The sequence below is a fragment of the Mirounga leonina genome, unplaced genomic scaffold, assembly GCF_011800145.1.
Source record: "Mirounga leonina isolate KUSES-001 unplaced genomic scaffold, KU_Mleo_1.0 Mir_92, whole genome shotgun sequence".
Classification (NCBI taxonomy): domain Eukaryota; kingdom Metazoa; phylum Chordata; class Mammalia; order Carnivora; family Phocidae; genus Mirounga; species Mirounga leonina.
Genome location: NW_023270852.1, coordinates 9829271 through 9844091, shown reverse-complemented (window position 1 = coordinate 9844091; position 14821 = coordinate 9829271). Strand labels below are relative to the sequence as shown.

The 14821-nt window shown below is 40.1% G+C and overlaps 2 protein-coding genes across 2 annotated transcripts in view; both read left to right on the top strand.

Annotated features, from left to right (window-relative positions):
- ZNF215 (zinc finger protein 215) overlaps window positions 1–14821 on the top strand; it is a 70122-nt gene that overhangs the window by 32281 nt on the left and 23020 nt on the right. The gene's annotated exons all lie outside the window — the stretch shown is intronic.
- LOC118003884 (olfactory receptor 2D3) lies at window positions 1064–2606 on the top strand. The gene is made up of 2 exons (XM_034994971.1): window positions 1064–2280; window positions 2492–2606. Exons 1-2 carry the CDS (start codon window positions 1493–1495, stop codon window positions 2604–2606), a joined length of 903 nt encoding a protein of 300 aa, XP_034850862.1. The 5' UTR covers window positions 1064–1492.

Sequence of the window (14821 nt, the reverse complement as noted above, 5' to 3'; positions counted from 1 at the left end):
ATTATTTTCCAGAAAGATTGGACTAATTTTCTACCCACTTGCATTGTACAAAAATGTCTTTTTTTCTGCACCCTCATTTTACAGTTAATGAATTTTGCCATTTATTAATTGTGTGATTTGGGGAAGGTAGCTGAACTTTTCTGTGCCTCGGTTTTCTCATCTGCAAAGTAAGATTAATAATGTCTACCTTATAATGTTATTGGGACAATATAATTATATAGAACCCTTCATGCCTGTCATGAGTTAAATTTTCAATAAAATACTAGTTACTATTTTGTGATGTGGTTTTTTTTTTAATATTAACTAATTTCCCAGTGAAAAGTGTATCTCTCATTGTTGTGTTGTACTTATTTAGTTAGAATACTGAGTATTTTTCTTATATTTAAGTGCTATTTTCATTTCTTCTTTGTAAATAATCCTTGGCCCATTATTTCCTAGCCTCAACAATTTTCATAGTGTTTTATACATAATGTTAATTAAATGAAGACATCAACTTCTGTCTGATATCTCTTTCAAATATTTTCCTCAGTTTGTACTTTCTCCTTTAATTTAATTCATAATATTATTATTTCACAGAATTCTTTCAATTTATGTTGTAAATTCTACATGTTTTCCTTCATGGTTTCTTAGACAGATTTTGTATCAGTTGATCCAATCCAGGAATCACAGGAATTTTAACTTATTTTTCCTATTTTCTATTGTTTTACTTTCAGTATTTTACTCTTTAATCCAAATAGAATAATACTCAGTGTATTAAATACTAAGGCTTTATTTTTAGAGCAAGAAGAATTTGTTGTTCTTTTTTTTTTTAAAGATTTTATTTATTTATTTGAGAGAGAATGAGAGAGAGTATGAGAGGGGGGAGGGTCAGAGGGAGAAGCAGACTCCCTGCTGAGCAGGGAGCCCGATGTGGGACTCGATCCTGGGACTCCAGGATCATGACCTGAGCCGAAGGCAGTCGCCCAACCAACTGAGCCATCCAGGCGCCCGAATTTGTTGTTCTTTAAGAGGTCAAATTAAGTTTGACGCCTGAAAGCTGTTTCACATTTTTTAAGCATATGTTATAATTAAATAGGTAGTATTTTGAACAGTTAGTGGTATGCATGTTTTATGCATGGTAACAGTGCTAACAGTATACACAGTCGTTTTGTAATAATATGTGTACAGCCATTTAGTAAAATCCCCAGGAAGTCTAATATCCTCATATCAGAACTAGCTAAGAAGGCTTTAACAATGTCACACTCTATAAATAAGTGGCACTGGGAAGTGGAGATTTGGGAAAAAATGAAGTGGATTTACATTACAACCAACTAATAAGAATTAAAATATTCTATGTAGTATTAATTAGAATGACATGAATAGCAAAAAGCTAGGAATATCCAATTTGGTTTTAAACTGGGCTTTAAATGATACTCTTCTACAGGACTTGATGTCACAAACCCAAAGTTTGTTCTTTTTATTTGTGCAAACAGGTAAAGAGGCATAAATCTCAATGGGAGAGGAAAACCAAACCTTTGTGGCTGAGTTTATTTTCCTTGGCCTTTCCCAGGACTTGCAGACCCAGATCCTGCTATTTATTCCTTTTCTCATCATTTATCTTTTGACTGTGCTTGGAAACCTGCTCATCATCATTCTCATCTCCATGGATTCTCGACTTCACACTCCCATGTACTTTTTTCTTAGAAACCTCTCTTTCGCAGATCTCTGCTTCTCTACTAGCATTGTCCCTCAAGTGTTGGTCCACTTCCTTGTAAAGAGGAAAACTATTTCTTTTTTTGGGTGTATGACACAGATAATTGTCTTCCTTCTGGTTGGGTGTACAGAGTGTGCACTGCTGGCAGTGATGTCCTATGACCGGTATGTGGCTGTCTGCAAGCCCCTGCACTACTCCACCATCATGACCCAAAAGGTGTGTCTCCAGTTGGCCATAGGCTCCTGGGCCAATGGCGCACTAGCGTCTCTGGTGGATACCACCTTTACTTTTCAACTACCCTATCAAGGACAGAACATTATTAATCACCACTTTTGTGAACCTCCTGCCCTACTGAAGCTGGCTTCAGCAGACAACACTTACAGCACAGAAATGGCCATCTTTGCAATGGGTGTGTTCATCCTCTTAGCTCCTGTCTGCCTGATCCTTGTCTCCTACTGGAATATTATCTCCACTGTGATCCAGATGCAGTCTGGAGAGGGGAGGCTCAAAGCTTTCTCTACCTGTGGCTTCCATCTCACTGTTGTTGTCCTCTTCTATGGCTCAGCAATATTTGCCTACATGCAGCCAAACTGCAAGACCACAAGGGCGCCTGGGTGGCTCAGTTGGTTAAGCGACTGCCTTCGGCTCAGGTCATGATCCTGGAGTCCCGGGATCAAGTCCCGCATTGGGCTCCCTGCTCAGCAGGGGGTCTGCTTCTCCCTCTGCCCTCTTCCCTCTCGTGCTCTCTGTCTCTCATTCTCTCTCAAATAAATAAATAAAATCTTAAAAAAAAAAAAAAAAGACCACAAAAGAACAGGATAAAATGATATCTGTGTTCTATACAGTGGTGACTCCGATGTTGAACCCCATAATTTATAGCCTGAGAAACAAGGATGTCAAAGGGGCTCTCTGAAAACTAGCTAGGAGAAAGTCCTTTTCTCAGAGGCAGTCATCTCTGGGTCTATTTCTATATTATATGAAATGAGGCCTAGGGACTCAGGAACTCCTAATACTCTTCTAGTCCTAGTCATTCCTCTTCTTAGACTTCTACAAAAGAAACAAGAAATATGAAATATGAAAAAAATTTTATTTTTTTATTTTTAAAGATTTTATTTATGTATTTGAGAGAGAGCCCAAGAGCTGGAGGGGGTAGGGGGAGAGGGAAAGGGACAAGCAGACTCCCCACTGAGTGGTGAGCCCAAGGTGGGGTTCATTCCCAGGACCCTGAGATCATGACCTGAGCTGAAGTCAGAGGCTAAACCTACTGAGCCACCCAGGAGCCCCTATTTTATTTTATTTTATTTTATTATTTATTTATTTATTTTTAGAGGGGGAGTGCGCACCTGCGCATGCAAGCAGGTGGTGGGAGGGGCAGAGGGAGAGACAGAGAGACTCTTGAGCATACTCCATGCTCAGCCCAGAGCTGATTAGGGCTCATGCTCAGGACCCTGAGATCTTGACCTGAGCGAAAATCAAAAGACGAATGTTCAACCAACTGAGCCACCAGGCACCCCTCTGAGTCTGACTTTTAGAAATATGGTAACATTCTTAAAAGAGGTACAGGATTTTGGTAGATAATTATGAATTAGTTCAGGAAGTATAAAAGTGAAGGACGTTTCTAAAAATCATGAATACTCCACACTAAGCTAGAACACAGAGGAGAAATAAAAGGATAAAAAGTTAGGTTTTCCTTTCTTCTTTTTTTAGAGATTTTATTTTTTATTTGATAGAGGGGGGGTTGAGGAGAGCACAGCAGGGGGAGCAGCAGGCAGAGAGAGAGGGAGAAGCAGGCTCCCCGCTGAGCAAGAAGCCCGATGTGGGGCTCAATCCCAGGACCCTGGGATCATGACCGGAGCCGAAAGCAGATGCTTAACTGACTGAACCACCCAGGTGCCCCAGGTTTTCTTGATTATGAAACACATCAAGTGCTATTTTGAAGTTTGTAGTTAATTCAGCTAACATGGATATGTTTAAGCATAATCACAACTGAATCTAAGAGGTTTAAACTGGATTATTTTGAAATAACATCTAATATGAGTTGCATACATGGTTCTAACATCAAAGATATTTCAGGTTTAGATGTCCCAGTCATACAAACCTAGGAATAGGCTCTGATAGAAGCAATCAATAAATCTGGAAGAGTCTTTAATACTGGGATCATTCATGGCTTGGAGCATTTCAGCTTGTAAAATGCACCAAAAGCAAAATACTTACTAGTTCATAATGTTCTCTCGTGAAAGCTTCAAAAAATTGAGTTTTTTTTTTTTTTTTATCTTATCCCACATTTCATAGAAACATAGACTATCAGGGTAAAAAGGGAATTTAACAGTCCTTTAACTCAAACATAGGTCCAAGGTTTAAACCACTCCACAATACTTCTATTGAATAATTATCCAGCATTGGCCTAAACAAGAATACGTAGCTCCCTATTCTCTTGGATCATTCCTTTTCATTTATAAGTTGATCCTTGAACAACATGTGCCAACCCACATACGGGAAAATCCTCAAACAACTTTTGACTCCCCCAATATTTAACTTCTAATAGCCTACTGTTCACTGGAAGCCTTCCCAATAACATAAACAGTCGATTAACACATATTTTCTATGTTATATGTATTGTATACTGTATTCTTACAATAAAGTAAGCTAGAGAAAAGAAAATGTTCTTAAGAAGATCATAAGAGGGCACCTGGGTGGCTCAGTCGGTTAAGCATCTGCCTTCACCTCAGGTCATGATCCTGGGGTCCTGGGGCCAAGCCCCATATCAGGTTCCCTGCCCAGCAGGGAGTCAGTTCTGCTCCTCCCTCTGCTGCTCCCCTGGCTTGTGCTCTCTCTCTCTCTCTCTGTCACTCTCTCTCTCAAATAAATAAAATCTTTTTTTTTTTAAAAAAGAAGAGCATAAGAGAAAATATATTCACAGTACTGTACTGTATCGAAAAAAATACACATATAAGGGGACCCATGCAGTACAAACCTGCATTGTTCAACTATAGATGGTTCTTAGCTATTACAAAGACCTTCCTTATGGTAAGTCAAAATCAATGATCCTGTATCTTGAACCCACTTTCTAGTTATAGTCCTAGAACAATTTTCAGTATTCTATACCAGAACTCATTGAAGTAAGTTTCTGTATTGGCCCAAATTCAATTCTCACAACCAACCACCTACTTGTTTCTTTCAAGTTCCTTTATCTGACATGCTTTGGCACCCTGTATTCATTCTGGTCATCCTCCTTCGAATGAGCCTACTTTACCCAATGAATATCTCTTCCAAAACCAAACAGAAATTGGGATTTTAAAATTGGAGTTTCCCAATCTGAGGCTGACCCCTCCATAGGCTTAGATGTCTGTAACCACGTCTCACTGTGGCTCATCGTGTCTAGAATGGTAGATTCTGGGGACCACTTCAGGTTTCATAAACCCTTAGTCCAAACAATCTGGCCAACAGCCACTTGCCTATTTTACCCAAACATTTACTCAATCACATGTTTAGAGGGGATTCCATGACAACCATTCTATAGTTGCCATGGATACGAGTCCAGGAACCACAGACCTCAGTAGTCAGGAACTACTGACTCTGCAGTAGAAGACCTCCCCAGTGAAGTAAGATCTAGTAGCTAAATTCTTATTTCTTTCATTCATGCACCCATGCATTCATTTTAAATATTTATTTTATTTATTTGAGAGAGAAAGAAAGAGAGAACACAAGAAGGGGGAGGAGGCAGAGGGAGAGGAAGAAGCAGGCTCCCCACTGAGCAGGGAGCCCAAAGAGGGGCTCGATCCCAGGACCCTGGGTTCATGACGTGAGCCGAAGGCAGACCCTTAACCCACTGAGACACTCAGGTGCGCGCCCTCCATGCATTCATTATAAAACCATTTATTGAGCTCTTATTTCATTTTATCTTCTCGGACTCTACTTGTATCCAATATGCCCAGAGCAATGACTGACATGTGTGTTTCACACAATGAAATGTGTGTTTCAGTACACATTTTTTGCATTTGTTACTACCCTTTTAAAATTACTGGAGCTGCACTACAATAGACAAACTCTTATCTGGGCTGTGAGGATCAGAGAACAATCTCAGACAAACAGCAGTTAAAGTGATATAGACAAGGATATAGACAAGTGATATAGACAAGGATAAAACACTAATAGGTGAAGTTGGTGACTTGGCTGTCCATGATCATCTAAATGAGATCTATTTCAGTAACAGGAGGAAAAGTAAGGAAATGTAAACAGAAAATTTGGACACTAATTTAGAGAAGTCTCGCCAAAGGGGAAAAGAAGAAAGAAGTAAGGGATGAGAAAGTGGGATTGTGAGCTTTTTTTTTTTTTTTTAAATTAGATTCCTAGGTCACTTCTCCCATTTCCTTGAAGGCTTTTACCCCTGGATCACTGTCACTTTCCCCAACACACTACTCCTGTTATAGATCTTAGGTATTCTAATTTTTACATAAAATGAAATATTCCAACTACTCTGCATTCTCAGAATTCCTTGATCTTCATTCCTCCACCGATCTCAGCCATCCACACCATAGTCATTTCTTTAATATTCCCATTACCAATGGTTGCCATCCCCACTCCAAATTCTGAAACCACAGGATCCTAAGCAAAATAAAATGGGTACTGTTTCAAGGCAGTAAGTTTTGAGGTGGTTTGTTATACAGCAATGGATAACTGAAATGCTGAGAGAATTATTCTCCCATTCCTTCCATCAAAATAGATGCCTGTAGGGCTTTTTCACACTACTAATAAAAGCTGCTATCTCTCTCAAAAGAAAAGAAACAAAAGAAAAGAAAAAGCAAAAACCCCAAAACATGCTATCTCTCCTGCTATGGAGGGGAGGGAATAAACGGCCAGAAAGCTTCAAAAGAAAAAATTTTGAGCATACACCCAAAATTAATAATGAAGATAACGTATAGATTAGGGTTCTTAGTTGCAAGTAACAGAGGCCGACTATGTGTGATTTAAGCTAAAAGGAAAAATATTGAATGGTAATTCTGGTCCTGCAGCCAGCACCCCAGGCCAAAATCATATAGAATGGGTGTGATGAGAACATTGCTGCCATTCAGCACTAGATAGCAGAATTTACTCTGCCAACACCATCAGCCCAGGACCAGCTACTGGAGCTGCTGATTCACTGAGGCTGGTATTTGGGTTGGTGCTTGCTTATTCAGCCACTGACAGAAAAGGAAAGAAACTGTGTTAACAGCAGTAGTGATAAGTCACGTTGATAGTATGTACCCTTGAGGTGATGTGTTGGAAATAGCACTTTATCTTTGTGATCTTCCTCCCCTACACCCATAACCTCAGTCTAATCATTAGAAAAAGATCAGACAAATTCTACTATGTGGGCTTCCTATAAAATACATGACAAGTACTCCTTAAAACTGTAACGGTCATCAAAAACAGGTCTGAGAAAGTTTCACAGCCAAGAGGAGCCTAAAGAGACATGACAACTAAATGTAATGTGGCATCCTGGGTGGGATCCTGGATCAGAAAAGAGATAAAAGGGAAAAGAAAAGAAAAGAAAAGAAAAGAAAACAAGAAAGGACATCAAAATCGTGTATGAATTTTAGTTAATAATAAGATATCAATGGGGTGCCTGGGTGGCTCATTTGGCTGGACATTTGACTCTTGGTTTTGGCTCAGGTCATGGTCTTGGGATTGTGGGATCCAGCCCCACGTGGGGATCCACGCTGCATGTGGAGTCTGCTTGGGATATTCTCTCTCTCTCTCCCCCTCAATCCCCCAGTCCCTCCCCCTGCTCACACTCACTCTCATAAATAAATAAATAAATAAATAAATAAATAAATAAATAAATAAAATTTAAAAAAATAATACGCCATCTATGTTGATTTTTCTTAATTGTAACAAATACCATATTATAATGTAAGATGTCAATAATAGGGGAAAGTGTGTATATGACGACTCAGGGTAATTCTTATTTTCTCTGTAAGTCTAAAACTGATCTACAAAAATAAAGTCTATTTTTTAAAAAGAAAAACAGTCTGCTGTCCTTGCTTTTTCATAGCACTAGCTCTTAATTCAGAGTCTAGACTGGGAGTATCTAATTGACTGAGTCCAAGATACATGCTATACCCTAGCTGCAGTGAAGACAAAGAAAGTGAATTTCAAGTGGATTCAGCTTGTATGAAGGGAGGCAGGCTCTAACTAGTCCAAGACTCCCAGATGACTATAAATATGGAAAGGGTACTCAAATGATCAGAAGCCAAAAACTGACAAATGTCCACTATACATGGCCTATGAAACCAAATCACCCCCACTAATGTCTTGACTACCTACAGATTCCACACTGACCAGTATAACTTATAATCTACATAACACAATATTCTGAGCATGTGTACAACACAAAATGTTGAGTAAAGAGATATAGTGGCTTAGCACAGGGAATGCTTCTGTTGGGCATTAAGATAGTCCTCATCTGATTGTGTTACTAATGTATTCCCTGCAGCTAGTACAATATCTGCCACATCAGTAAAAAATTGCTGAATGAATATGTGGTCTAGGAAATGGATTGGCTTAACTCAAGTTTTCTCTGTATTTTTTCTTAAATGAATACAGACAGGTTCTAATTCAGAACATCTGGATGTCATGATGCTACAAGGAAATGGAGTTTGTAGCAAACAATTGCATGCATCTCAAGGATCAAGTCCCAGATAGCTTCAGAGTCCTTTACCTTTACAGTGAAAGTCATACATTGAGAGAAATCTTACAAGATTGTTCCATTAAAAAATATCTGGACCTTTAGTGAAGTGATTGCACCCTGAAAATTACCCCATTCAATTAGACAGCAGTCTTAGTGCTTCAGGGGACCTTTGAAGGCACATGGTCAGAAACCTCATATCCATAAGGTAAGAGAGAAAGCCTGGTCATTCTCCTTCCTACTTTGTGTCTTTTCCACTTCCCTGCTCTTCATTGGGTATGGATCATGTTTGAGCCTATGTACTGGCAATACTTACAAGTTAAATTTCTGATTTTGCCTAGCTACTTTAATATGAATGTTGTAAAGGTCAACCTCATCACAAACAATTCATAGCACACAGTGTATCCCCAAACTTGGAAAATATCCATCCATAATTCTGCAATAACTTACTAATGGCCCCCTAAATATTGAAGTATTGAGTGAACAGCAGTGGTACAAGTAAGTGATCTGAGCTTGGGGCTTAGCTTTGTCTGATTTAATTTCCAAAAACTGGGGGATGATAATCTCTACCTCATAGTGTTGTGGTGATGAATGAGATGATATTTCTAATTTGCTTAAGACAGTAGTGAACAGAGAGGAAGTTAGCAAAAAATCTTCTAGCTCCCCTTTTGTTTTACCTTGTTCAACTCATAGTCTAGATTTAAAGCTCTGTCCCGGAGAGGCTTTCCCTGATTTACTAGTTTGAGTTCTTCCTCTGGGGCTCAATCCTGGACCCTCTCCTTTTAGCGTTTTCGCTTTTTCTCTTTCTTTCTGCAATGTCATCCTCACGCATAGCCTCAACTATCATCTACCCAGAATTGACACAAATTTCATACCTCTGCCCGAGACACCTCGAAGCTCCAGACACTTCTATCCATGTCTATTTGATAATGCTTCTTGGACATCACAAAGTATCTCATACTCAACAAGCCAAAACTGAACTCATGGACTTCCGCGAAACTTTTCACCTGGACGCAAAACAGAAGGAATGAATGAGTGACTCAATCAGTGAAAAACATGTTATACACAAATCGGTATCTTTTCGAAATTCTGCCATGTTTTTTGGTTCCACGCAAATGGGGTGAGGGTAGCACGGAGAAGGTGAGGAAGATTTTGGCCAGTTATCCGGGATGGGATGGCGGAAGCTAAGAATGTTTGACAGGCCATTCTCCCTGCACCTCACCCTCCCCTCCTCCCTGACCAAGGCCCCCATCCACCCGTTCCTGGCGTTCCTGGCCCTAGGGTTGGTCGCCAGTCTACGGGGTGGGCGGGGTCTGGGGAAGGGGGCGGGACTTGCAGAAGCCCCCATCAAGTCCGCGGACTGGGGCCGCGAGGGCTGCTGGGGGCTCTTTCCAGGGGTGGTGCGCATGCGTGCGCCGGGGGCGCGCGTCGGCTTTTCCGAGACACAGATCTGGCGGCGGCGTTTAAGCGCCTGGTGTGGTCACGGCTTCTTAGCTGTGGCGTGATTACCCACGCCGGCTCCCTCCGCCCGCGAGGCCGGCGGCCCCCGCGGCTGCTGGCGGATCTGGCGCCTGGGTGTGACCGAACGGAGCCCCCGCTGGGAGCGGTGCCCGCAGGTATCACTGGGTCAGCGGGCGGTGAGGACGCGGGTGTGCGGAATTGGGAATCCCGCTTGAGCGTGTCGGCTGGTTCGCAGTGAGGCGGCTTCGGGCGCGGCGCTCGGCTCCGCAGTCTCTGCGGGACCACCTGGAGCGGGGCACGGGGAGCGGGGGAGGCGTGGGCTGCGCCGGAGAGCACATATGCACAGCGTTTAGCGCCGGCCTCTCTTCCATTCTGTACCGGGGGGCAGTCTCCAGGCGCTCGACCTGATGAAAGTGGCTTCACCAGTCCGTTTGGGAATGACTGGTATTGATTCCTCGTGGAAATACCGAGTGTGGCAGGATCGATCAGCTGGAAAAGAAACTGGAGAAAACTTCATTCCAGCTTGCCTTCCTTCCTAGTCGTCCCTAGCCAGTGCTCCAAACAAAACTTCAAGGCATCTTCCTTATTTTCAGACGCTTCATTTGCAAACTGCTTCTGCGCCCCTTTATCTGCGCTATTCTCCAAAGTCTGTTTTTACCTCAAGCTGTGGCCCTGCCTATCAGCTGTTTGGTTTAAACAACCCTCTTTGCCCACAGATACCACCAGCGCACAATTGGCACCTGTTCAGTTTCCTCAGTGCTCTACAGTCCTTTGAACCTGTGTCACCGGGGTGGTTAACGCTCCAGATTCCTGTCACCTGCGCCGTATTGAGCCCTCCCTTCCCGTGGTACTGGCTCACACTCTTAGCTCTTCATCCGGACTGCCACCATCGTCCTGAAAGGCGTCCGTTCAGTACTTTAACCGTTCTTGACTTTGTTAATTCCAGTGTTCATCGCTTACAGACCCCTTAAGCTTCTCGCAGTCACAGCCGTACCTTGTACCTTCTATCATCCAAACTGTTCTTTTTTGAAATCTTAAATGCACGCATGTTCTCCTGAATATGTCTGTCCTCCTGGTTCTGTAATTACTGATACCGAGTAAGGTATTAATTTATATTTTTAGCTATAAAATCCCAGTATATTTTGTTGCTTTTTCTCACTTTGAGTTGGATATTTAATTCATCTCATTTTTCTTTAATTACAGATGTAAGGCTTTGACATTTCTAACAGTGGAACTTAAGCTGTGCTCTGTCGATTTTGATGTGCAATGTTTTTACTGTTTTGAATTGTATTTTGATGCAAAGTTTAAATTTTAAATTAGCTGAGAATTCTTTTTGTTTGTATTAAATTCTAGGTTTCATTCTGAAAGTGGTCTGTCTCACTGGTAGATACTTTTTATTTGAGGAGGTTTTTTTGTAACCTAATATATAGTAGCTTTTGTAAACATTTTTGTAAGTGATTGAATAGAAACTACATTCTACCTGGTTTTATATATCACAGTAAGCACATTTTCATATCTACTATATTATTACTTAATTTTAGTTTACTTTATGTGTTAAGGATTTAGAAAGTTGCGCTAGTCACTCCCATTTCTGGCGTGTCATTGTTGAATTCATCTTTTGTTTTCTGAGGATTTTACAATAAATATATTCCAATTATGTTATTTGTTACATTTAACAAGTCATATTTCATTATAAGTTGTACCTTCAATCATTTAAAGTTTCCTTTTTGTCTACTTTAATGCATTTGTGCTTTTAAATCATTATATCCCTGCATATTGCTTACACTTGTTTATTATGTTTTTAATCATCCTTTTATTTTCAGCTTTCCAGTTCTTTTGTTTTGGATGTCTTTTGAGTGTTTATATAGTGAAATTTTTTATCCAGTACATTTACTGTTATAGTGGATATCCTTTTTATTATTTCTACATTTAATTTTTTTAATTTTTGTGCTTCCTTAGCGTTTCATTTTATTTTTAACATTTGCCTTTGAGCTTTTTTTCCCCTTCTTTCTCCCTTTATGGTAATTTAAAAAGTATCTGGCATGTAGTTCATTCTTTGGTGGGACTCCATCATGCTTCTGAAGCACTTTGAAACTTTTTTTTTTTTCCTTTTTTAATGGACCGTGCTTTCCCTAAGCTTAGAGTGTTGGATCTCAAAATCTTCCTTCAGTTGATCCACTTTGCCCTGTGTCTGGTGGACATATAAGAGGGGCACTAATGAGCATATAAATGGTGCCAATACATCTCTACAAGATGGCGAGTGGAGAGAAACACAGTTTTTAAGGAACTGTAGAAAGGGCCACAACTTAGAATGTACTGTGAGGTAACCACAATGGAGGTGGAAGCTTCCTCTGAGTATCAGAAGTTCCAACACAGTGTGGGAGTGAGAATCCAGTAGAATAGAGGACTCGAGTGAAGGATTACATGTGAAACCTCTCTTTCCGTCATCTCCCCAACTTCCCCACCTGTTTCCCTTCCCACCTATATAAAGAAGCAGTTTAGCTAAAGTGCCTTCCTCCCACAAAAAGTTTTTTCCTAAATAAATTGAATAAACCATCTGAGGAGAACTAAGGCTTTTAATGTGGGTGTTCCATTCAAAGTAAAACCTTTTCACTCTGTTATGTGGGGAGGGAGGCACAGCCTGACAGCCAGCTCCCCCCACTCACCCTAAATCAGAGCATGCCAATCTGTGTGTCTCACCCATATACACATGACTCTCAGGAGGATCTCTCCCATTCAGAGTAGATGCCCATTAGAAAACCAATCTACTGATACAGCCAAAGTAGAAATTGGTACGGCTCTCTGGAATAGTCACCCTAATACTTGATTCTTAAGTATGAATAGAAAACTAAGGAACACCAGATGTCTAAGAACCAAGATAAACAGAAGCCCTGACCACAGAATAAAAGGGAATTTAAGAAACAGAAAACTCATATTAGAATTGCCAAAGAAATTTGAAGTAATTGCAACAACCAGACAAGCACAATGCAGTGGAAGAAGAACCATCAGTGAACAAGAAAAAGCTCTTAAATTTAAAATATGACTGGTAGAAATTTTTTTTAATGAAATATACAAGGTCAAGTGACAGAAATCTCCCATAACACAAAAAAAAATTTCCAAAAAAATCACCTCTTGGTAGTAAACCTGGGTATAGAAAGGAGGATAGGATAGGAGACTGTTGATTTTCATCATAAAAGTTCTCATGTGCTTTTGATTATTTTTCCTTTTGCCATATGCATGGATCCTTTGATTTGCAAAAAATTTTCCATAATTTTAATTTGTTTTTCACCATAAGATTTTGTTCTCCCTTACCTCAGCATTTTGGGAGAGACTTTTAGATTTGTCTATCATATCACTGGTTCAATGAAGTGTCCCTTTTGTTCTTTACTCCTAATCAAGATTGTCAGTCTCTTAATCCATTTTGATATTTACCTTAATCTCATCCTGTCTTACTAAATGGCTCCCTAATTCTGTTTCATAAATTTACCACGCATCCTTTTGAATCTGAATACATCAGGCAAGTGTCCTTTAATTTTTTAAATAAAATTTTTATTTTACAACAATTTCAGATTTACGGAAAAATTGAGACTATAGTACAAAGAGCTCCCATATACCCCATACCCGTTTCCCCTATTAGTAACAAATTAGTATGTTAATTAGATCTATTAATTAGATCCATTAACTGAAGTCCATTCTTTGATCTTATTTCTTTAAATTTTGCCTAATGCCCTTTTTCTGATTCAGCATCCCACCGAGGATGCCACATTACATTTAGTTGTCATATCTCCTTAGCCTCCTCTTGGCTGTGGACAGTTTCTGAGACTTGTTTTTAATGACCCTTACAATTTTGAGGAGTACTGGTCAGGTATACTGTAGGAAGCCCATCTATTAGAATTTGTTAGAATTTTTCTCATGATTAGACTGGGGTTATGGGTTTGGGGAAGGCAAATCACAGAGATAAAGTGCTCTTTCTACCACATCATCTCAAAGGTACATACTGTCAACATGTCCTGTTATTATTGATGTTAACTTTGATCACGTGACTGAGGTGTATTTTTTTCAGGTTTCTCCACTATAAATTTATTCTTTTTCCCTCTTCCCATATTTACTCTTTGGAAGGGATTCACTATGTAGAGCCCAAACTCAGGGGATGGAGAGTTATGTTCCACCTCCTGGAGGACTGAGTATCTACACAAATTTATTTGGGATTCTTCTGCATGAGAGATTGGTCTAGTCTTCCCCATTTACTTACTGATTGAGTCAGTCATGTATATTAGTATAGTTTATGAGTATTAATTTTATACTTTGGGTTATTTATTGCTCATATTGTTTCAGCTTTGGCCATTGGGAGCTCTTTCACTTGGCTCCTTGGTGCCTTGGACATGCCCCAGTGAATGTGTTTTTGTTTTTGAGCTCTGATCTAGTTTCTAGTACTTCAGGGTGCTCCAAGCTCATCTTGTATATTTCTTTTTTTTTTTTTTTTAATTTTATTTATTTGAGAGAGAGAGCACAAGTCGGCTAGAGAGGCAGAGGGAGAGGCAGAGGGAGAAGCAGACTCCGTGCTGAGCAGGGAGCCGGGTGCAGGGCTCTATTCCAGGACCTGGAGATCATGACCTGAGCCGAAGGCAGATGCTTAACTGACTGAGCCACCCAGGCACCCCCATATTGTATATTTCTTGCTCCAGTTCTAGAATAAGTCATTTCTCCATGAAGCCCTGGTTCCTTTATTAAAGAATGGTATTAAAAACTGAGATCTGGGAGACCTTTGACCCCCTTTACCCATTTCTTCCACCTACCACTCTTCTCTGGCAACCACCAATTTGTTCTCTGAGCTTGTATTTTTGTTTGTTTTTAAGATTACACATATAAGAGAGATCATACAGTATTTTTCTTCCTCTGACTTTATTTCCCTTATCATAATTCCCTCAAAGTACATCCATGTTGTTGCAAATGGTAAGATTTTATTCTTTTTATGGCTGAATAATATTCCTGTGTGTGTG

Coding starts and splice junctions, on each gene's coding strand:
- LOC118003884 (XM_034994971.1), top strand. CDS start 1,493: ATGGGAGAGGAAAACCAAACCTTTGTGGCTGAGTTTATTTTCCTTGGC. Junction 2,281..2,491: donor ATATTTGCCTACATGCAGCC/AAACTGCAAGAC, acceptor AAAAAAAAAAAA/AAAGACCACAAAAGAACAGG.